The 18,955-nt window shown below is 44.1% G+C and overlaps 1 protein-coding gene across 1 annotated transcript in view; it reads left to right on the top strand.

The window, feature by feature from the left end:
• The first annotated feature begins 13 nt into the window (after positions 1-13).
• Positions 14-18,955, top strand: part of ENPP6 (ectonucleotide pyrophosphatase/phosphodiesterase 6) — a 55,139-nt gene continuing 36,197 nt past the window's right edge. Inside the window, exon 1 of the mRNA XM_030563060.1 lies at positions 14-290. Coding sequence (XP_030418920.1) covers positions 53-290 — 238 coding nt within the window. The 5' untranslated portion in view covers positions 14-52. The remainder of the gene's footprint in view (positions 291-18,955) is intronic.

Here is an 18,955-nt window from a genome sequence, read left to right on the forward strand (position 1 = left end):
ATTGCAAAGGGACAGGCAGCACTGACAGTCCTCTGGCGAGAGTTCTATCAACATGGCAAAGCACATGACCCTTTCTTTCCTCCTTGTTCTCACTATGGCAAGCTCATCTTTTGCCCGTCGAAAGCTTTTAGTGTTTCTGATCGATGGCTTTCGTTATGATTACATTAATGACAATGAACTGGAGTCCCTGCCGGGCTTTAAAGAGATTGTGGACAGGGGAGTGAAAGTGGATTACATGACCCCAGACTTTCCCAGCCTTTCCTATCCAAATTATTACACATTGATGACTGGTGAGTACTTTCTTTTATGTGTTGTGATGCTCTTAAGAGTTGTCAGCTAGCTTCTTAGATAAAGTTAAGTTCATTGGATCTTGCTACACAGAGGGATGAATATACTCTAGGTTAGGCTTTCAGCTGTATTGTTACCCTTAGTGAGATCTAAAAAGTATTACAGTACTCACTCTGAATTACAATGAGGAGAGCAAGATAAATAAATCTATCAGTTCTCTCCAAGCTAAAGTAAAGTCAGACACATGCTGTGTAAATATAATCTTGCAGAGCAGTTAGGATTTGTTTGTAAAAGTTTGCTTTTTCATTAGCTCACCAGCTATTTAGTTTTCATAATAAAGTTTCTTAAAAATTATTGTAATTGCTGTATCTATAACCTGTAGGCACAGGTGATCTCTAGTTGCTTCTCCTGTTGCATTTCATTTTCTCTGAGATACAGTACACACAAAATTCCTCAGATCTAAGTAAAATGCCATTTTTCATGCTGTCTGGAATATCTATAATGCTTGGACACTGTGTGACTAAGTGTCTTTTTCTGTCTGAGTTAGAAAGTAGAAATGGCTGGGAGACATTTGGAATGTAAATATACAAAGTATGTCCGGAGACTCAATTTATGCATTTAACAAGGACTAATATAAATCGAGGATGACCAAAGTATGTCTTGTTTTCAGAAAGCAGAGCTGCTCTAGACAGTTCTGCATTAAACTGGTCTTTAAATAAAACTGACATCCTGCTTTGGCCGTTAGATTATGGGCATTTATTGAAGTCTGTTTTAACTCTCCCAGGGCTGCCCAGAGGTTTCAGGGGACCTGGGGCAAAGAAATTTCCAGGGCCCCATCTATAAAAAAAAGTTGCAATACTATATTCATGTGGGGGCCCCTGCGGGGCCCAGGGCCTGGGGCAAATTGCCCCACTTGCCCCCACCCTGGGGCGGCCCTGAACTCTCCCCTAAGACGCGATATTTGTAAAAGACTATGAAGCATGCAATTAGAAATGAAAGAGTGTAAAGATTCTTGCTTTTGCTCATTCCCCTTAAAGCATTCTTACAATGCAGGCAATGTGACCACAATATTACAAATGCCCATTCAATCTGTTTTCATAGTATATTTTAAAATTGGTTTCTTTTTAACTCAGCATGATGCTAGACAGTTATGCAGTAGCAGACTAGCTAAGTACGTTAGGAAAGTTACTTTGGAGAATAAATGTCAGCTAAACAATCAGAAATGAAGAATTACTGTAAGCAGGGAATAGAATTTCTCAAACTTGAATGTCTCTCCAGTTATTCAATAAACAAGACCTTCAGACTAACTAGAAAAAAATCAGTTCTTTTCTAGCCATGTAGTGGCTTTGTCTGTCCACAGAACAATACAATGGCTAGCAGTTTATGTACTGCTTGTTTAGAAACAAATAGATGCCACTGTAAATCAAAAAGCTAAGGTCAGTTTTGCCTGGTTTGTTTCAAAATTACTTAACTCTTCCTTCCCTAGTTTGGAAGAAAATGCCCCTTTTCAATACTCATTTCTTAGAAAATGCACAAATGGCCACATCTTTTCATCACCATCCAGGGGAAGCCTATGAAAAACCCTTTTTGCAAGATAAACATCCTTATAAAGAATAAAGGTGAGACTGCACCATGGATCATTTTCTTGCTATATAAACAAATCACATCAGAACTTCATATTTGTAAAAAGGCTTTGCCTGAAATTGGCCCAAGAACAAAAAGTACAGAAGTGATTGCTTTCTCTCACTGCCAAGCTTGACCATCACAACCATTAGGTTTACACAGGAAAAGCCTCCTATTGGGGACAAAAGGGGCAATTTTCCCCAATGCCTGTTCGAGAGGGCCCAAAACCGAGTGGTGTTGTGACTGGTGCACAGGGTCACACCACCACTCAAATTTGGCCTAACTGCCCCTCCATCATAACAGATTCCTGGACCTCCCCTTAGAGGTAATTTGTTTTTTGAAGGATTGGGGGCTTCAGTTTCAGATTTTGCCCTCATCTCCCAAAAAATCCCTGTTCGGTTTTGTATACAGGTGGAGTGAAATCCACAATCTGTTCATCTCTTTGAGAGTGTAGCTCTGTAGCCCATAGGGCTACCTTAGCCTGCATTATATCTAGCTGTAACATAAGAAACCTACAGGCCCATATCCTGTAAGACCTTAGTTTAAGCAAATTAGTATAAATTAGCATAAGTATAGTAGGCCTGTGACTGTTGGCATAGAGAAATAGTGTGACTGTCACCCCTTAGATTCTGGGGCACTAAGTATACCTGTCACCCCTTGCTCAAATGGATCTTGTAGTGATCACTTCCATGTTCCTTGTGGTGACCTTTTACTGTTAAGTTCCAGCTGCTGCCATCGAGCAAGCTACCCTTAGTTCCCCAAAATCTAAGGGGGGAGTGAGTGTTTGGACTCATGCCAGAAGACTGTACAAGGACCATGCCATTGCTTAATCTTTAGCAAAACATGTGTGGTGTTACAGATCCCACCCGTCACATTGCTCCAAATGATAAGTGTTGGCACAAGTCCAAACGTGTGGATCGCTCCTTCACATGCCCTTGAAAACATTTCAGACAATACCAGATTAACAATTGTTCATTTTTGATGAAGTGTGGGAACCTTCCCACTTCTAGAAATTGCAAGGCAGCAGTATTTCTGTTTGCAACATATTCTCCATACACCTCGATAGTTACAAATTTACCTCAATAGTACAAATTCAGCAAGGCCCCCTTTGACATGTGTATACACTTTAAATGGCACAAAACTCACTCCCCACACATTGGAATCATTGCCATGCCGGAGACAGAGCTGGTTCTTTGTCTCTCACCACTAGGTACTCAAGGAAGAGGAGAGGGGGAGTATGAAAATCTAAGAGCTTATGAAAAGAACAATACCACAGCTATCCCCAGTACTATATTATTTTATCTTTTTTTCACGGGGCTTGGAGCTCTTCTGGCTTTATTAATTTTAATAACAATCTGCAAGGCTTTACTTTGCCCTCAGTGTGAGCCTCCTTGTCATCCATCCTGAGGATTCCAACAAGATATTGATTTTAATTCTGTATAGCCTGATTTGGAACAAGAACCTTATGACCTTTTGATCAACTAGCCATCAATACAATGATTATTAACTGTCAACAGGGTCAGGCAACAAGAGCTTGGAACATGGCCTGCTTCAAAGATCCTGCATACAGACGTCTCTCGCATGTGCTCTTGATGTTCCATAGCATTTATAAAGGAAGACTACGGCTTTAGATGAGGAAACAGGAATATTAGTTCTTTTATATTACCGCAGTTCTCACACCTTGGCTCGAAGCTACAACACAATTTGCAAAGCAAAATTCTTGTCAGAATCACATGTAATTACATTTAAATGTCACGTGTCATCCAAGGATCTCAAAGCATTACAATTACAAAATAATTTTAAGTATTAATTAAGCTTCATAAAACTCCAGTAAGACAGGAAATAAGTGAGTCAGTAGAAAAGCCAAGAACATGACTCGGGAGCTGGGCAAATCCAAGGAAGTTTATTTTCTGCTAATGACCACAAAGTTTGGGGAGCGTGGAAAACCCAAAGTTAGCCTTCATCTATCCCTCCAACTCTCCCTCCATACTCCAGGAATACGTTTCAAGAGCAACTTCTGGGTCAACTACTGAAAAGTGTGTAGTGTGGAAGGATGACGTGTGTCAAAATGCTGCAACTCCATGTTATCATTTTGTAATGCCACACCCCATGTAGTTATGCATCTGTGAGTACAGCATAGAAGGTAGGAGCTTTGCATTTTAATTTCCAATTCACTTTTAGCAGACTCTGATGCCACAAGCTGGGGCATGCTTGCATTTCTGTCCAAAGTATTCTTCCTACCCTATTAGGTATAAACTACTATTCAGGCATAGAGGACTTGAATTTTATCACAAGTTCTTTCTAGAACTCAGTGTTCTTATCATTTGAACAAGGTATTCTTCACAGCTTGTTCTAAACTGTTGTATTTGTGGACTGCCAAAGAGCTCCCATGTTCTAATCTCAGAGGTAGCTGCATTTCAGTGCACGTGTGTGTTTGTTTAGAAATTTATATAGCACTTAACCCCATCATAGTGTGAAATTAACAAAATTCCAGTCAGCAAGGAGTCAGCTGATGTTTAGTTCTCTCCTGACTTTACTCATGCATGTCAAGCTTTTTCTTTCCTGTCTTCTTTCTCCTAGTACCATCTGTGAATTTAGTCTCTCCGTTAGGAGGTGGTTGTTGCCGAGGGAAAGTTCTCATGAAATGTCAGTCACATCTGACCAGGACAATACTGTCTGCTGGACTGGAAGCCAATTTTCACCAAACCAGAATGATAGATTTGTATCCAGAGATTCAAATCTGACCACCCCTGCTACCTCTCTCTAGGATTGGGATCCAAAGTTCTGTTTTTGGACCATCTCCAACAGTAATATGAACCCTCATATTGATAGCTTATGTATCTAGCACCTCTCATTGCAAAGGGATCCAAATACTTCACAAACTACACCCACACTCACTACTAAAATGTAGCTATCTCTAGAGCAGACGGACTACATCAACTACACACTGCACAACAGCCTAATATTTACATAATGCTGTCCTTGAGAGTCAAAAAATCTTACCGCATTATAGGTAAACCGTGTTATATCGAACTTTCTTTGATCTGCTGGAGTGTGCAGCCGCGCCCCCCAGGAGCGCTGCTTTACCACATTATATCTGAATTCATGTTATATCGGGTTGCGTTATATCAGGATAGGGGGTACATATTGTAATTACAAGACAGGAAATCAAACCACAGAAAAATGTAATAATAATTAATAATAATAATAGTCATAGTCTGGCTTACTCCCATAAATAACCAGGTCATTCAGAGATCAGGAAAAAAAAAATCTAGTAACACAGAGCTAATCATAGACAGAATGCCATGTCGCACCCCTGGTATCATCCAGTTACTAATGGACATATTGCATCACAGATGTAGTCCAGTTATTAACTGCCATGTTGCACCTCACATATGGTTCACTTATTAAATGCCACGTTGCACTTCTTCAGTACACTGCAGTCTAGTGCAACAGCAGGAGGTTCAAGGACAATGAATAATACAGTCCTGAGCAATATACTGAGGTGTGGGAGTGACTTGTTTGGCAGTAAGAACACAACAGGAATGCATGGCAGTGTTCTGTCTTGAGAAAAGCCTGTGCTACAGATGATGTTTAGTTTAAAGAGAACACCACTCAACACTGATAATTGCTTCAGCCAGTGGGATCTGTCTGATGTGTAGGCTAAGAAACTAGTTTGATATGAACATCTTGTGACACTTCATGTTACCCTTAATGACCCACTGACATAAAATTCAACTATTTGAAAATCAACCTAACACAAAACATTTCCTGTATTTCCCTCCCCGCTATCTTCTCCTACTAAGGAGGATTGCATCAAAGCAGGATATTTTTTTAAAGAATTGAGCTGCTGCAGTTGGGCCCAGCTGATGCCTTAATCATAGGTTTATGAGGTTACAATTGGTTGCTTTGAAAATTATGTTAACATTACAGAAGATTTTGATCCCAGATGAGCAATGGGGACTGTCTGGCACCTGGGAAGTGAATCAAGTCTGGTACATCCCCAGAGGAGTAAGGTGCATCAGGGAAATTTCAGCACCAGGGAGATGTGTTTAGAGCACTTTTCTGGGAGTAGCAGGAGAATTTTAATCCTGAAGTGGGGCAAGGTGTATAAAGATGAGATGGGCACCTTCTGGAAGGTGAGTTTGGAAACTTGTGGAGGGGGCCTTGGTGGGTTGTAGATGGGCTTGGCAGCTGAGAAGTGGGGAGAAAATTGGGGCACTCAGGTGTTCTAAGCGTTAATTCAATTGTACCATGTGTTTTTGTATGAGTTAAATCACAGTCATCTTGGATGTTTATTCTTTTGAGAATCTTCACACAGATTATAAGGCTTAATATTGCTCTCTCTGATTTGGCCTGTTGCTGCATAAAGATTTCTGTCCAAAATAAATGGAATGTCTGAGTTACCTCTCCATTACCACTTACAGCTACCATTTCTTACTTCATAGTGGTTATTGCAGCATTCTCTGGAACAAGCCGCCCAAGATAGTAATTTTTGGGGTCCAGAGGTGCTAAAAGACTCTTTGCAAGGTGCTGCGTGTACAATAAGATAGCTATAAAGAGATGCTCGCTCCATAATGAGCATCCCCAAAATCAGTAACAGCTGAATGAATGCAGCACATCACAATGCCCTTTATAACTGAGGCCACAGCCAGCAAAAATAATTGATGGACAGTATTATATCTCAGCTGGAAATTAAGAAGGGGATTTTTCTAAGACTTTGTCAACAAAAATAGTCTTTTTTTTGGCACATCATTTTTTAGAACAAGTCAGCAAACCAATTTGCTCTAAAGCATAACTTTTCAAAAAATATATTTCTTTTGGCTTCCATGAACAGGAGAGGGACATTCCTACTTATGCAGCTGATGAAAAATTGCTAGATTAGGAGATAACATAATGGAGTTTATAGACAGTTGAAAGATTTTGATCTGAAATTGTAGGTAGAAAGCTGCAATGTCCCATGAAACCTAAGTTATTATGGATACACTGAAATATAAAATGCTTTCATGTAGAACTTTTCATTTGTTAAGCCTCTCAAATCACTTTATAAAGCATCTAATTAAGTCAGTGGTTTTCCTGCATACCCCTTCATAGGAGAAGGATCCCAGCTGTGATACTTTCTCCTGACTTTCCTACTTTATGACTCTCAGTGTGAAAACAAGATCAGTTCCTTGATCTTTACATGGCTATATCATGGTTCCACAACACAGTTATGACAGAGTCTGGTGTCATCTACAAAGAGAAGGCCAAAATGCACAGCCTGGTGGCCTGATGTGTACACAGTCCTTGTTTATAGAATCTTACCCTTATACTGCACCTTTCCTCTTTAATGATGAAATAGGGAATATTCAAGCCAATTATTTCATATTTATTAGTAGTACTTGTATCTGCCTTCCAGTAAAATATGCCCTCTGCTCTCTTACCTGTGCAGTCCTTCCTTGATTTGCATCAGACACATTGCATACTCAGATACGCTTACATATTTCTCACTTGCTCTAAATAGTTCTCCTGCTTGATAGGACAGATTCTCAGTATTTAAACAGCCAATGGTTAACAGACATAGCCTCATCCTTTGTGAATCACGAAGGACAAAACATGGTCTGAGCTGGAACACAAAAGCTGTGATTCAACCTCTGAGCCTTGCTGTTAGTTCTAAAAACTGCACTTTCCTGAGTTAAGGCTTCAACAGATATCACAGTTATTACAATAATTCAAAATATGTTCTATATTAGCATATTAAACACAAACAACACTAAAAGAATGAGGGATGGAGATTAATGCACATGAAGGCAGGGTGGAGATACAATTCTTGGCAGCTAGTTATTAGAGCAGCATTAAAAAAAAAGTATTAGCATAGAGTACAGTGAATAATGGCAAAATCCAAATCCCAAACAGCACTTGACACTTATTGTTTTAACTTCATTGATCTGAGAGTAAAGATGAGGGTTCATCTTCAGCTACTGTCTCCTCCCCAACCAAATCTGGGAAGTATCAGGACTAGAGCTGAGCAAATAATTTAAGTTTTGGTTTGATGGCCAAACCAAAAACCTGTAGGGGGAGGGGGAATCAGCTGATTTTGAACAGAAAGAAATTTCATTTCAGGTCTTTTTTTTTGGGCAAATGTATTATTGAACTGAAAAAAATTGTTCAGGTCTAGTCAGGACATGATGTCATCATTCACCAAGAGTCTGGAACTCTTCTATAACAGGTATGATAAACTCTCTAGGAAGCTATCTACAGTTCTGCACCAAGTAGAGGCAAGGGCCCAATTCTCCACTATCCTGCACCTTGTGAAATCATTAGCACCAGTTTAAAGAGGCTCGAAAACACTATCCAGTCAGAACAGCAGCATTTCACACACATGCTGCACTGGTGTAAATAACCTCACCAGGTGTACTAGTACAGCTGAGAAGGATAGATCTTTGCAAGTATAGAACATGAATTTATTTATAACATGGAAATGAATGGTAGGGCTATGGAAAAGTGGCATATAGCTCTCATTGGGGATTCTAATATTTATCCAGGTCCAGGCCTAGCAGCTGCAGAACACATTTTCTTATACCATTTTGCTCATTGCCAAGGGCAAAACAGCTCAATCACCAGACCTCTCTAATGACAATAAAGTTGGCAATTTGTGCCAAATGTAGTGGTGCTTTTTGTGATATGAGCATCTGCTTATTGGGTTAACCAACCCAGTTCCTAGATGCTGGGGGCAGTAGTTATCACTAAGTCTGATGAAGAGGCAAATATTAACTCAAGCTCATAATTGCATGGTTCAATGCCCTACTAACAACATTATTATTAACCTCATGGTAGTGGAGGATAATGCATGCTTGGAGGACACCGACTATCATTTTTCTCATATGATAGAAGCATGTGCCCGGTTTTTGCTACATAACTAACATTATCTGGGCTACCACTTAGTCAAAGAAGAGACTAAATTTAGTTCCAAAAGTAAGCTTCTGTTAGAGACAAGACCAAGGGTATGTTTACACTACGAAATTAGGTCAATTTAATAGAAGTCAATTTTTTAGAAATCAATTTGATACAGTCGATTCTGTGTGCTCCCATTAAGCACATTAAGTTGACGGCGTGCGTCCGCAGTACCGAGGCTAGCGTTGACTTTCAGAGCTTTGCACTGTGGTAACTATCCCACAGTTCCCGCAGTCTCCGCCGCCCATTGGAATTCTGGGTTGAGCTCCAATGCCTGATGAGGCAAAAACATTGTCGCAGGTGATTCTGGGTACATGTCATCAGGCCTCGCTCTGTGAAAGCAACAGCAAAAAATCGTTTCCTGGGTTACCTGTGCAGATGACATACCATGGTAATCATGGAGCCCACTCAGCTCATTGTCACCATATGTCTCTTGGGTGCTGCTGGCAGACACGGTACTGCAGTGCTACACAGCAGCATCCCCTTGCCTTGCCTAGCCTTGCGGACGGCAGACGGGGCAATACAACTGCTAACTGTCGTCATCGCCCTGTGAGTGCTCCTGGCTAGCCTCGGTGATGTCGGTCGGGGGTGCCTGGACAAAAATGGGACTGACTCCAGGTCATTCTCTTCTTTATGTTTTGTCTAATGGAGATTCAGTCCTGCCTGGAATATCATGCCAGCTGGAGGCTTCTGCCTTAGGTTGCTCTCCCAGTCAGCAGCAGCGTGCAGTTGCACCTACATCAGCCTACCCCTTGCTCCCATGGCTCATGAAGCCTGAACAGCCTGAAGAACTGAAGGAGCAGTTCAACTATAGGCTGAGCAAGTGCATAATGGTGGTAGAATGTGCCTTTGCATGTTTAAAAGCTCACTGGCACAGTTTACTGACTTAGTTAGACCTCAGCAAAACCAATATTCCCATTGTTATTACTGCTTGCTGTGTACTCCAGGGCTGCCGGGGGGGGGGGGCAAGAGGGGTATTTGCCCCAGCCCCGGGCTCTGCAGGGGCCCCCACGAGAGTTTTTCAGGGCCCCTGGAGCGGGGTCCTTCACTCGCTCGGGGGCCCCAGAAAACTCTTGCGGGGCCGGGCCTCGGAACTTCTTCCGCTCCCGGTCTTCGCTGGCGAGGGAGTCCTTCCGCTCCGGGGCGGAAGGACCCCCCCCATCGCATTACCGCTCAAGCGGGACCTGCCGCCGAAGTGCAACCCGGTCTTTGGCGGTAATTCGGCGGCGGGGGGCCCTTCCGTTCAGGGACCCGTCGCCGAAGTGCCCCGAAGACCTGCGGTGGGGGCCCCCCGCCACGGAATTACCACCGAAGAGCGCACTTCGGCGGTGGGTCCCGCTTCGGCGGTAATTCGCTGGCGGGTCTTTGGGGCACTTCAGCGGCGGATCCCAGAATGGAAGGGCCCCCCGCCGCTGAACAGGGCCGGCTCTAGACATTTTGCCGCGCGGGGGGCCCCCTGCCGCTTGCTGGTCACACGGCTCCGGTGGACCTCCTGCAGGCATGGCTGTGGAGGGTCTGCTGGTCCCGCGGCTCTGGTCGACCTCCTGCAGGCGTGCCTGCGGATGCTCCACCGGAGCCGCGGGACTAGCGGACCCTCCGCAGGCATGCCTGTGGGAGGTCCACTGGAGCCGCCTGCCACCGATGGCCCCAGGAATCCTCTGGGCATCCCTGGTGTGCTCCACAATATCTGTGAGAGTAAGGGGGAGATGTTTATGGTGGGGTGGGAGGTTGAAGCAAACAGGGCTGCCCAGAGGATTCAGGAGGCCTGGGGCAAAGCAATTTCAGAGGCCCCTTCCATAAAAAAAAGTTGCAATACTATAGAGTACTATATTCTCGTGGGGGCCCCTGCAGGGCCTGGGGCAAGCTGCCCCACTTGCCCCCCTACCCCCCGTAAATGGCCCTGGAGGCAAATCACCTGGTTGCTGATTATGCGCAGCCAGACACCAGGGTGGTTAGAAGAGCACAGCAGTGCACATTGTGCATCAGAGAAGCTTTGAAAACTGGTTTCATGACTGGCCAGACTATGGTGTGAAAGTTCTGTTTGTTTCTCCTTGATGAAACCTGCCCCCTTGGTTCACTCTACTTCCCTGTAAGCCAACCACCCTCTTCTCCCCCCTTTGATCTCCGCTTGCAGAGGCAATAAAGTCATTGTTGTTTCAAATTCATGCATTCTTTATTAATTAATCACACAAATGGGGGGATAACTGCCAAGGTAGCCTGGGAGAAGTGGGGGAGGAGGGAAGCACAGGGGTGGGGTAGTTGTAGGGGCACCCCCTAGAATGGCATGCAGCTCATCATAAAAGCGGCATGTCTGGGGCTCTGACCCAGACCAGCCATTTGCCTCTCTGGTTCTTTGGTAGGCTTGCCTGAGTTTCTTAAGTTTCACGCAGCACTGCTGCAGATCCCTGTTATAACCTCTGTCCTTCATGGCCTTGGAGATTTTTTCAAAGAGTCCAGCATTTTGTCTTTTGGAACTGAATTCGGATAGCACGGATTTGTCTCCCCATACAGCGATCAGATGCAGAGCCTCCTGTTCGGTCCATGCTGGAGCTCATTCAGAAGTTTGCAGGGCTTTTCCTGTCTACCCGGCCAGTGCATCTGAGTTGAGAGTGCTGTCCAGAGTGGTCACAATGGAGCACTCTGGGATAGTTCCCGGAGGCCAATACCGTCGAATTGCATCCACACTACCCCAAATTCGACCCAGCAGGGTCGATTTCAGCGCTAATCCCCTCTTTGGGAAGGAGTACAGAAATCGATTTTAAGAACCCTTTAAGTCAACAAAAATGGCTTCGTCGTGTGGATGGGTGCAGGGTTAAATCGATCTAATAAATCGACCTAAACTCGTAGTGTAGACCAGGGCCAAGAGAATGTTTCATATTTTAAAGACTCAAATGACATATCAAAGAAAACATATTTTTAAATATGTAAACATTTCCCATGCAGTGTCTGAAACACAAACACTGGAGCACTTAGAAGCTGAGCAAAATCAATTATAAACCAAACTGAAACTCACTTCACTAATTTACTTTGTCCATGCTGAGAGCCATGCAAAAAGTGAACAAAGAGCATAGTAACAAATAGTTTGAATGTTAAAGTTTTCCTTCCCTTTTGACAATCAAAGGTATTATTAGCAACAGCGTTAACATGTTTGTTTATGACAAAGGATTTTTAAGTTGACAGTGTCTCCCCTTCTTGAGTGATGTACTGTTACATTTCAAATGCCATACTGTGAATCACATACTGTAGCTGGCATTGCAGCACCACTACATATGGGCTGGTTACCCCACAGGAGAATCTATGGATATAACTACACTGCAGTCAGCTAGTTTTGACCTAGTGGCAATAAGGCAGTGGCACAAGCTACCTCTCCTGCCAGCCCAAATACACCCCGGCCCAGAACCCTAGGTATGTATGCAAGCAGCTAACCTGTGGTGCTTCCCATGCTGCTGAGACCACATGGCTCAACTGTGTCTAAACCAGCTTCACTCACTCTTCCTGATTGTAGTGTCAGCATAGCCATAGTCTTACAACATTATCAAGGCAGGGCCTGAGGTGCTATCCAGGGGAGTTGGGGAAGCTTCCCAAGTCTTGGGAGGTTCTTAATTTTGTTGACCCATGCATTCTATAAAGTATACGTCTCGTGTTGTTAATCCACTAGTATGGTTCTGAGTGCTAAATATTTCCCTTTGGATCTCAGAAATGTGAACATTTGGGTTTGTTTTTACTGGAAAAACATCCCAGAATGGAAAACATAAAATGTGCACAACTCTGGAGAGAAGTTCATATGCCACAAATTGAAGCATGGAGCTTTTTGCTCATCCCGTACCTAAAACTTTGTGTTGCACATCTGTCTATTTATGGTACTTCTAAGAATGTGCCTGTTACTAGCTAATAGTAGCAGTATCTGGACACAAATATCTCTAGGTATTTATATATCCAGAGCTAAAAGTATTGTAACCATTCACCACTGGAACACTGTAAAAAGTTCATATACTTTCTAGTTTACACACCATTTAGTAGAGGCATCCATTAGATCCTCTTAAAATATAGCCCTTAGACCAACAGCCACTATAATCATTAATACACCAATGTAAGGGTTCATGACATGAAATGGATCCTCCTTAGAAATCGAAAGCATGTTAACTAAGCTTTCTTTCTCATCCATTTGACATAAGATTTCCACCACTGCTGCACATTTGTGTATATTTTAGGCAGGGCCGGTGCAAGGATATTTTGCGCCCTAGGTGAAACTTCCATCTTGCGCCCCCCCCCACAAAAAAAATCACATACATTATACACAATACACGGTCACGAAATTGTGCCCCAGACCTTTTTTTTTTTAATCTGCCATGAGGCTGCATCAACTGTAAACAAAAAAAAATGAAATTTTATTCCTATCAGTCCTTTTTCTTGTTCACTATTAAAAGTAAAGGATAGCGAATGCATGTCACTTACTATAATTAGCTATTTGAATTTCATCAACTGTTTGACGTAAATATTGATTAAGAGATCAAAATGACTTTCCCTTAAAATTAAGCAATGTTGATTATAATCAGAAATATACCTTTTTTAGTCACGTATACGTCCTTCCTTCATATCAAAATCTGACTGGGAGTGCTGCGGAACCCATTCTGCCTAACTAGCCATGCACCTCCAAATGATTAAAAACATCAAATGGTACAAACTCAATTTGAATGAAAAATTCCATTTTCTAATAGGTCACACACACTCAAATGGTTGCCAAGTGCTCTCTGTGGTGGTATGTTCATCTGCTCTAAATGCCTACTAACTTCCCTGTGAAAATAATCTTTGACTTTGATCCAATGAAAGCAGGATGGAAAAGCTCCCCCCCCCAGAAGACCTAAGACATGATGGCTGGATGACATAAACAGACACCTGTCCCTCACAGGCACTACCTCATAACATGCCAGTTGGGCTTAGGACAGAACATCACAGAGGAATATTATGCATTCAGTGGTCTCTACACTGGCCAAGCAACAGCACGACAACTAACCTAACCAGTCCATCCAACTTTTTTGACTGCTTCTTGGGCACTGGTGAGGGGTAACGGTGCCAGACTGAGCCCGGTGATGGGTGCAGTACAAGTCCACAAACTGAGGCAAGGTGCTGGGCCTAGAGTCCTGCTGAGACTGCTGTCCTGCACCAAGTGGAGCACAGCCTCCATGAGGAGAGAACTCAAATAAATATAATGCTCCTTCTGCATGATTCCCCCAAGCACTTCTTCAGGCAGCTGCTATGGGGGTCACTCACAGGCTTAGGCCTGTCTGTTGCAGGCAAAACACAGCAGCAGGGCTTAAAACTCAGACAGGGCCGCCCAGAGGATTCAGGGGGCCTTGGGCAAAGCAAAATTGGGGGCCCCGTCCATAAAACATTTGCAATACTATAGTAACATGTATTAGGAAATGTAAAAAATAACTAGTGAAATACATTCAAAAATTAACCTGTAATAATTTGAAAATACACTAAATACATTATTTAAAAACATTAAAAGCTGTAATGGTATGTATACATTTGCAATTACATAATGGGCAGATGATGGGTGATTGTGATGGTTGGTACCAATGGGCTGTCGCTGCCTGGGGGTGGTGCTGTTGTTGCCCACGGCTGGGTGGGGAGCTGGGCTCTGGGTTCAGGGTTGCCCAGCTCACAGGGACTGGGCTCAGGGATGTGGGGAGATGGGGTCAGGGTGGTGTCCAGCTCAGAGGGGCTGGGCTCGGAGTTGGGGGTCAGGGCTGTGGGGGGATGGGGTCAAGGGGGGTGCCTGGGGGCACTGGGGCAGCAGTTAGCAGTTGTTCAGCCAGAGAGTTTTAACTCTTTCCCTGCCCCACACAGGATGAGATCTATGCCCCCCCATTACACTGTGACTGTATTATTCCCTGGTGTTTCCTTTTATTCTCTCTGCATGGTAAGGGACTCAGAAGAAAGCATATACTGTACCAACTTCATCCCAGCTGCAGGAAAACCTTTATGCAAATCTAAAAGCCACAAAGGATTGCTTGAGTGACTTGTTCCTTTCTTTGTGAGAGATCCAGAGGCTAGCTTTGGGCAACTGCTTTTCTGCCCTCTCATGTGAGGAACCCTAGGTTTCTCCTTTCTTTTATATTTGTGTGTGTGTGTGTGTGTGTGTGTGTGTGTGTGTGTGTGTGTGTGTGTAGAGAAGGACACTGAATCGATATACTATGGTGTCTTCAATACGTTTACTACTATACCCAGCTCTGGCTCCATTTAATCTAACCTGCCTGATGCAGTGGGGTGGCTTACCCAGTGCCTGACTGAAGCTGGGGATTGGATGTGGACCAGCTGGCTGAGGCTCAGTCTAAACAAGACCAAGGAAATACTGGTAGTTTGGGAAACACAACAGGAAGAGATAGCAGAGATTATATCAGCATCCCTTAATGATAGGGTGCACCACTGATTTGTCTCTTCAGTTAGCAATTTGGGAGTGTTCATAGATCCATTGCTGCTTAGGTATCTGACCTGAAGGAGAGCTCTGTATAAGCTCAAAAGCGTGTCTATTTCACCAACAGAAGTTGGTCCAATAAAAGAGGATCTCACCCACCTTGTCCCTCTAATACCGTGGGACTGATATGGCTACAACATTGCAAACAGGTATTTATCATCACCTCTGGCAAAAACAGTCTGGGTCTGTCTACACATAAAAACTGTACAGTGGCACAGCTACAGCATGGTTCTCCCATCACTGTAGCAACTCCACTTCTCCAAAAGGCAGTAGCTAGGTTGAAGCAAGAATTTCATGCTGTCTCAATGGGTACTTAGGTCAGTTAAGTACATCATTCAGGGAAGTGGGGGATTTTTCACAAGCCTGAGCAATGTAGGTGGGTCAATCTAATTTTCCAATGTAGACCAGCCCTAAATTTCATCTGGGCTTGGTGAGAAATGTATCATTCCTCTCAGATGGAGAAATGGTACGTTTGTCATCAAATAGAAGTGTGACAGGTATACAAATCCCACACTGGTCAACCAGGGATTAAGGAACTGCTCTGGGCTCAGCCAGCCCCACTCCTCCACACCTGTAGGAAGTGCACCAACCGGAGGCATTAAAAGGAAGGGTAGCAGCTCATTTGAGGGCAGACCAGGGAAGAGAGCAGACCTGCAACCATCAGCTCCAGCGGAGAAGAGCTGAGGGAAAGGCGGAATCTCTCCCTAAGACAACTGCCCACTCTGAGGGAAGGAAGGACCTCCTAGAGAGACAGCCTGAAAGGGAAGCATTCCCCTCTCTCATACAAACTCCAGACTTTGTTAATTACCTTTATTTTTTTTGGACCACCCCAGCAGGAGAAAGCCCTACGACTGATAGTGACCTGGGAGGGTGGGCCATACTACAGGAAGAGGCAGTTGCCACCCAAGAGAGCTATCACACTACACACAGCTGCCAGAGGCTGCCTTGGGGTGTGCGGACATCCTTCATGCCACCTTAACCCAGACAGCAACTTTGGGACAATCACGGGTGATGGAAAGTGGCCCAGGGAGGGCAGCCTTATGCATCCCCTGGCTGTCAGAGCACTGATAGCCTTCAAAAGGGCCCTGGGTCAGAGCCCCTAGCAACACCCCTCCACCCTGTGGAAGTCATGGGCCTAAGCCCTGACCATTAGGAAATGCTACCCTACCAATTAACCACTGAGCGAGGACCATCACAAGAGGTGAAACTCAGACGCATGACCTTCCTTCCCCCATCTAACCACACTACACCCCTCAAGACAATCCTGAGAAATTAAACGAGGCTTGAAGCATATTTTAAACATAAACTAAGCAGCACTTTGTTAGACAAGTGAGGGCAGTGACTTACACAGTCAAAGCCCCCTAAAAGAAATGGGAGATTTTTAGCTCACATCCCTCCTACAACTGCAATGACAGTGGCATCATACAGGAGAGATGCATTTTCTGAAGTAGTTTAGGGTTTTACAGGTCAAAACCAACATCTTAAACTCCACCCAGAAACAAACTGGAAGCCAGTGTTTTCTATGTGAAGTGCTACTTAGTAATGATCTGACCCGACATGCATTGAAGTCAAGGGAATTAGATTTTAATGGAGGCCAGATCAGGTCTTGTGTTAATAGCCTCATTCTTGGAGCAACTTGAGCTATGTAATGATCTGGGGTATAGCCCATGAATCCAGGTCGCTACTGAATGAGCAAGGGTAGTGATTTTGGAGTGGGTGCTGTTTGGGGCAGTTGATTGCAGATTTTTAAAATTTCCTCCTTGGGGTTGGTATATTTTGCTGTTGGCAAAAGTGCCTGGAGTCAGTGGGGGAAAGATGCTTGGAAGAGACCTAAATACAGAAAATAACGTACCATCCTAAATTAGCTGCAGCATGTAAACGTGCAACTAGTTTTGCTGACAACCTTCCCAAAGTGTTTGGTAGCAACTATATTCTTGGGAATTATCTTCTCTGTTTTTTCTGTTGCTTGGCAAAGGATGTTTTTGGACTGCCTTTACAGTCACTGTATCTAACAGACATATGCATATGTCATCTGCCTTTGCCCCATTGCTCCTCTTGAGGTTGTCCAATTAATGTTTAATTATATGGGGATGTAACAGCAGTGATAGTAACAATACAGCATGTTGTTTTGGTAGCCATCGAAAAGCAATGATGTAATTTTGCCAGGTGCCAATTGTTGAAAGATCTCCACAATTCATTTTCTTTGGCCTGAGAAAATGCCTGGCGGTAGAAGACTTAAAAAGCTTAATCTGTTTAGCTTATCAAAATGAAGTATAAGAGGTGACTTGATTACCATGTACCTTCACAGGGAGAAAATACCAGGAACTAAGGGGCTCTTTAATCTAGTGAGAAAGACATAACGAGAATCAATGGCTGGAGTTTAAAGACACACAAAAATCAAATTAGAAATAAGGCATACATTTTTACAGTGCTAATGGTGGTTAACCACTGGCACAAACTACCAAGGGAGATGATGGTTTCTCCATCTCTTGATGTCTTTAGCTCACGACTGGATGCCTTTCTGGAAAAAATACATTAGTCAAACAAGTTATTGAGCTCTATTCAGGGCAACAGGTGAAATCTTAAGGCTAGAGCCCTGCACAGACGAAAAATTTGTATCCACATCTGATCTGTGATCCACAGCCATGGTCTATGGATATCTGCGATATAAAGCAGATAACTGCAGATTTGCAGAGCTCTACTGATGGCTTGTATTAAGCAGTAGAGAAGACTAGGTGATCTAAGGGTCACTTTTGGTCACTTAAAATCAATGAATCTGAAAAATATTTTAAATGATCTTTTGTGCTTACTCCTTATAATAAAATCTATTGCAAGTTTGAAACTTCAGTTTCCCCACCATCACCCATTATGGGTGTATTGTAATAGTTTGTTATTTTAGGAGCATGAACATCTGCATGTTTTTAAATTGCAGCAAGGGAGGTTTAGGTTGGTCATTAGGAAAAACTTGCCTAGTGAGGTTGTGGAATCTCCATCACAGAAGACTTTTAAGAGTACGTTAGACAAACACCTGTCAGGGATGGTCTAGACCAGACGTGGGCAAACTACGGCAAACTTCCATCCTGCCCAGCCTGAGCTCCTGGCTGGGGAGCCTAGTCCCTGGCCCCTCCCCTGCTGTCTCCTCTCCCCCGCAGCCACACCGCTGTGCGGCTGTGCTCTGGCCAGCCACTTCCACTGGGCAGCATGGGGATGGCAGCTGGCTCTGGCCAGGTATCGTGGCTGTGAGCTCCTGCTGCTGGTAAGGGGGTGGGGAGCAGTGCGTTCTGGGGGTCAGTCAGGGAAGAGGGGGTGGTTGGATCGGGTTGAGATTCTGGGGGAGGGTGGTCAGGGGATGGGGAACAGGGAGGGTTGGGAGTGGGAGTCCTGGGGGGCCTGTCGGGGAGCGGGGATGTGGCTAGGGGTCGTGAGGGCAGTCAAGGGACAGGGAGTGGGGGAGGTTGGATAAGGGGGTGTGATATCAGGGGGGGTTCGGGGAGGGAGTGGTCAGAGGACGAGGAGCAGAGGGTGGTTGGATAGGGCATGAGAGTCCCGGGGGGCTGTCATGGGGCGGGGGTGTGGATAGGGGGCAGGGCAGTCAGGGGACAGGGAGGTTGGATAGGGGGCAGGGGTCCT

The sequence above is a fragment of the Gopherus evgoodei genome, chromosome 5, assembly GCF_007399415.2.
Source record: "Gopherus evgoodei ecotype Sinaloan lineage chromosome 5, rGopEvg1_v1.p, whole genome shotgun sequence".
Taxonomy (NCBI): Eukaryota; Metazoa; Chordata; order Testudines; family Testudinidae; genus Gopherus; species Gopherus evgoodei.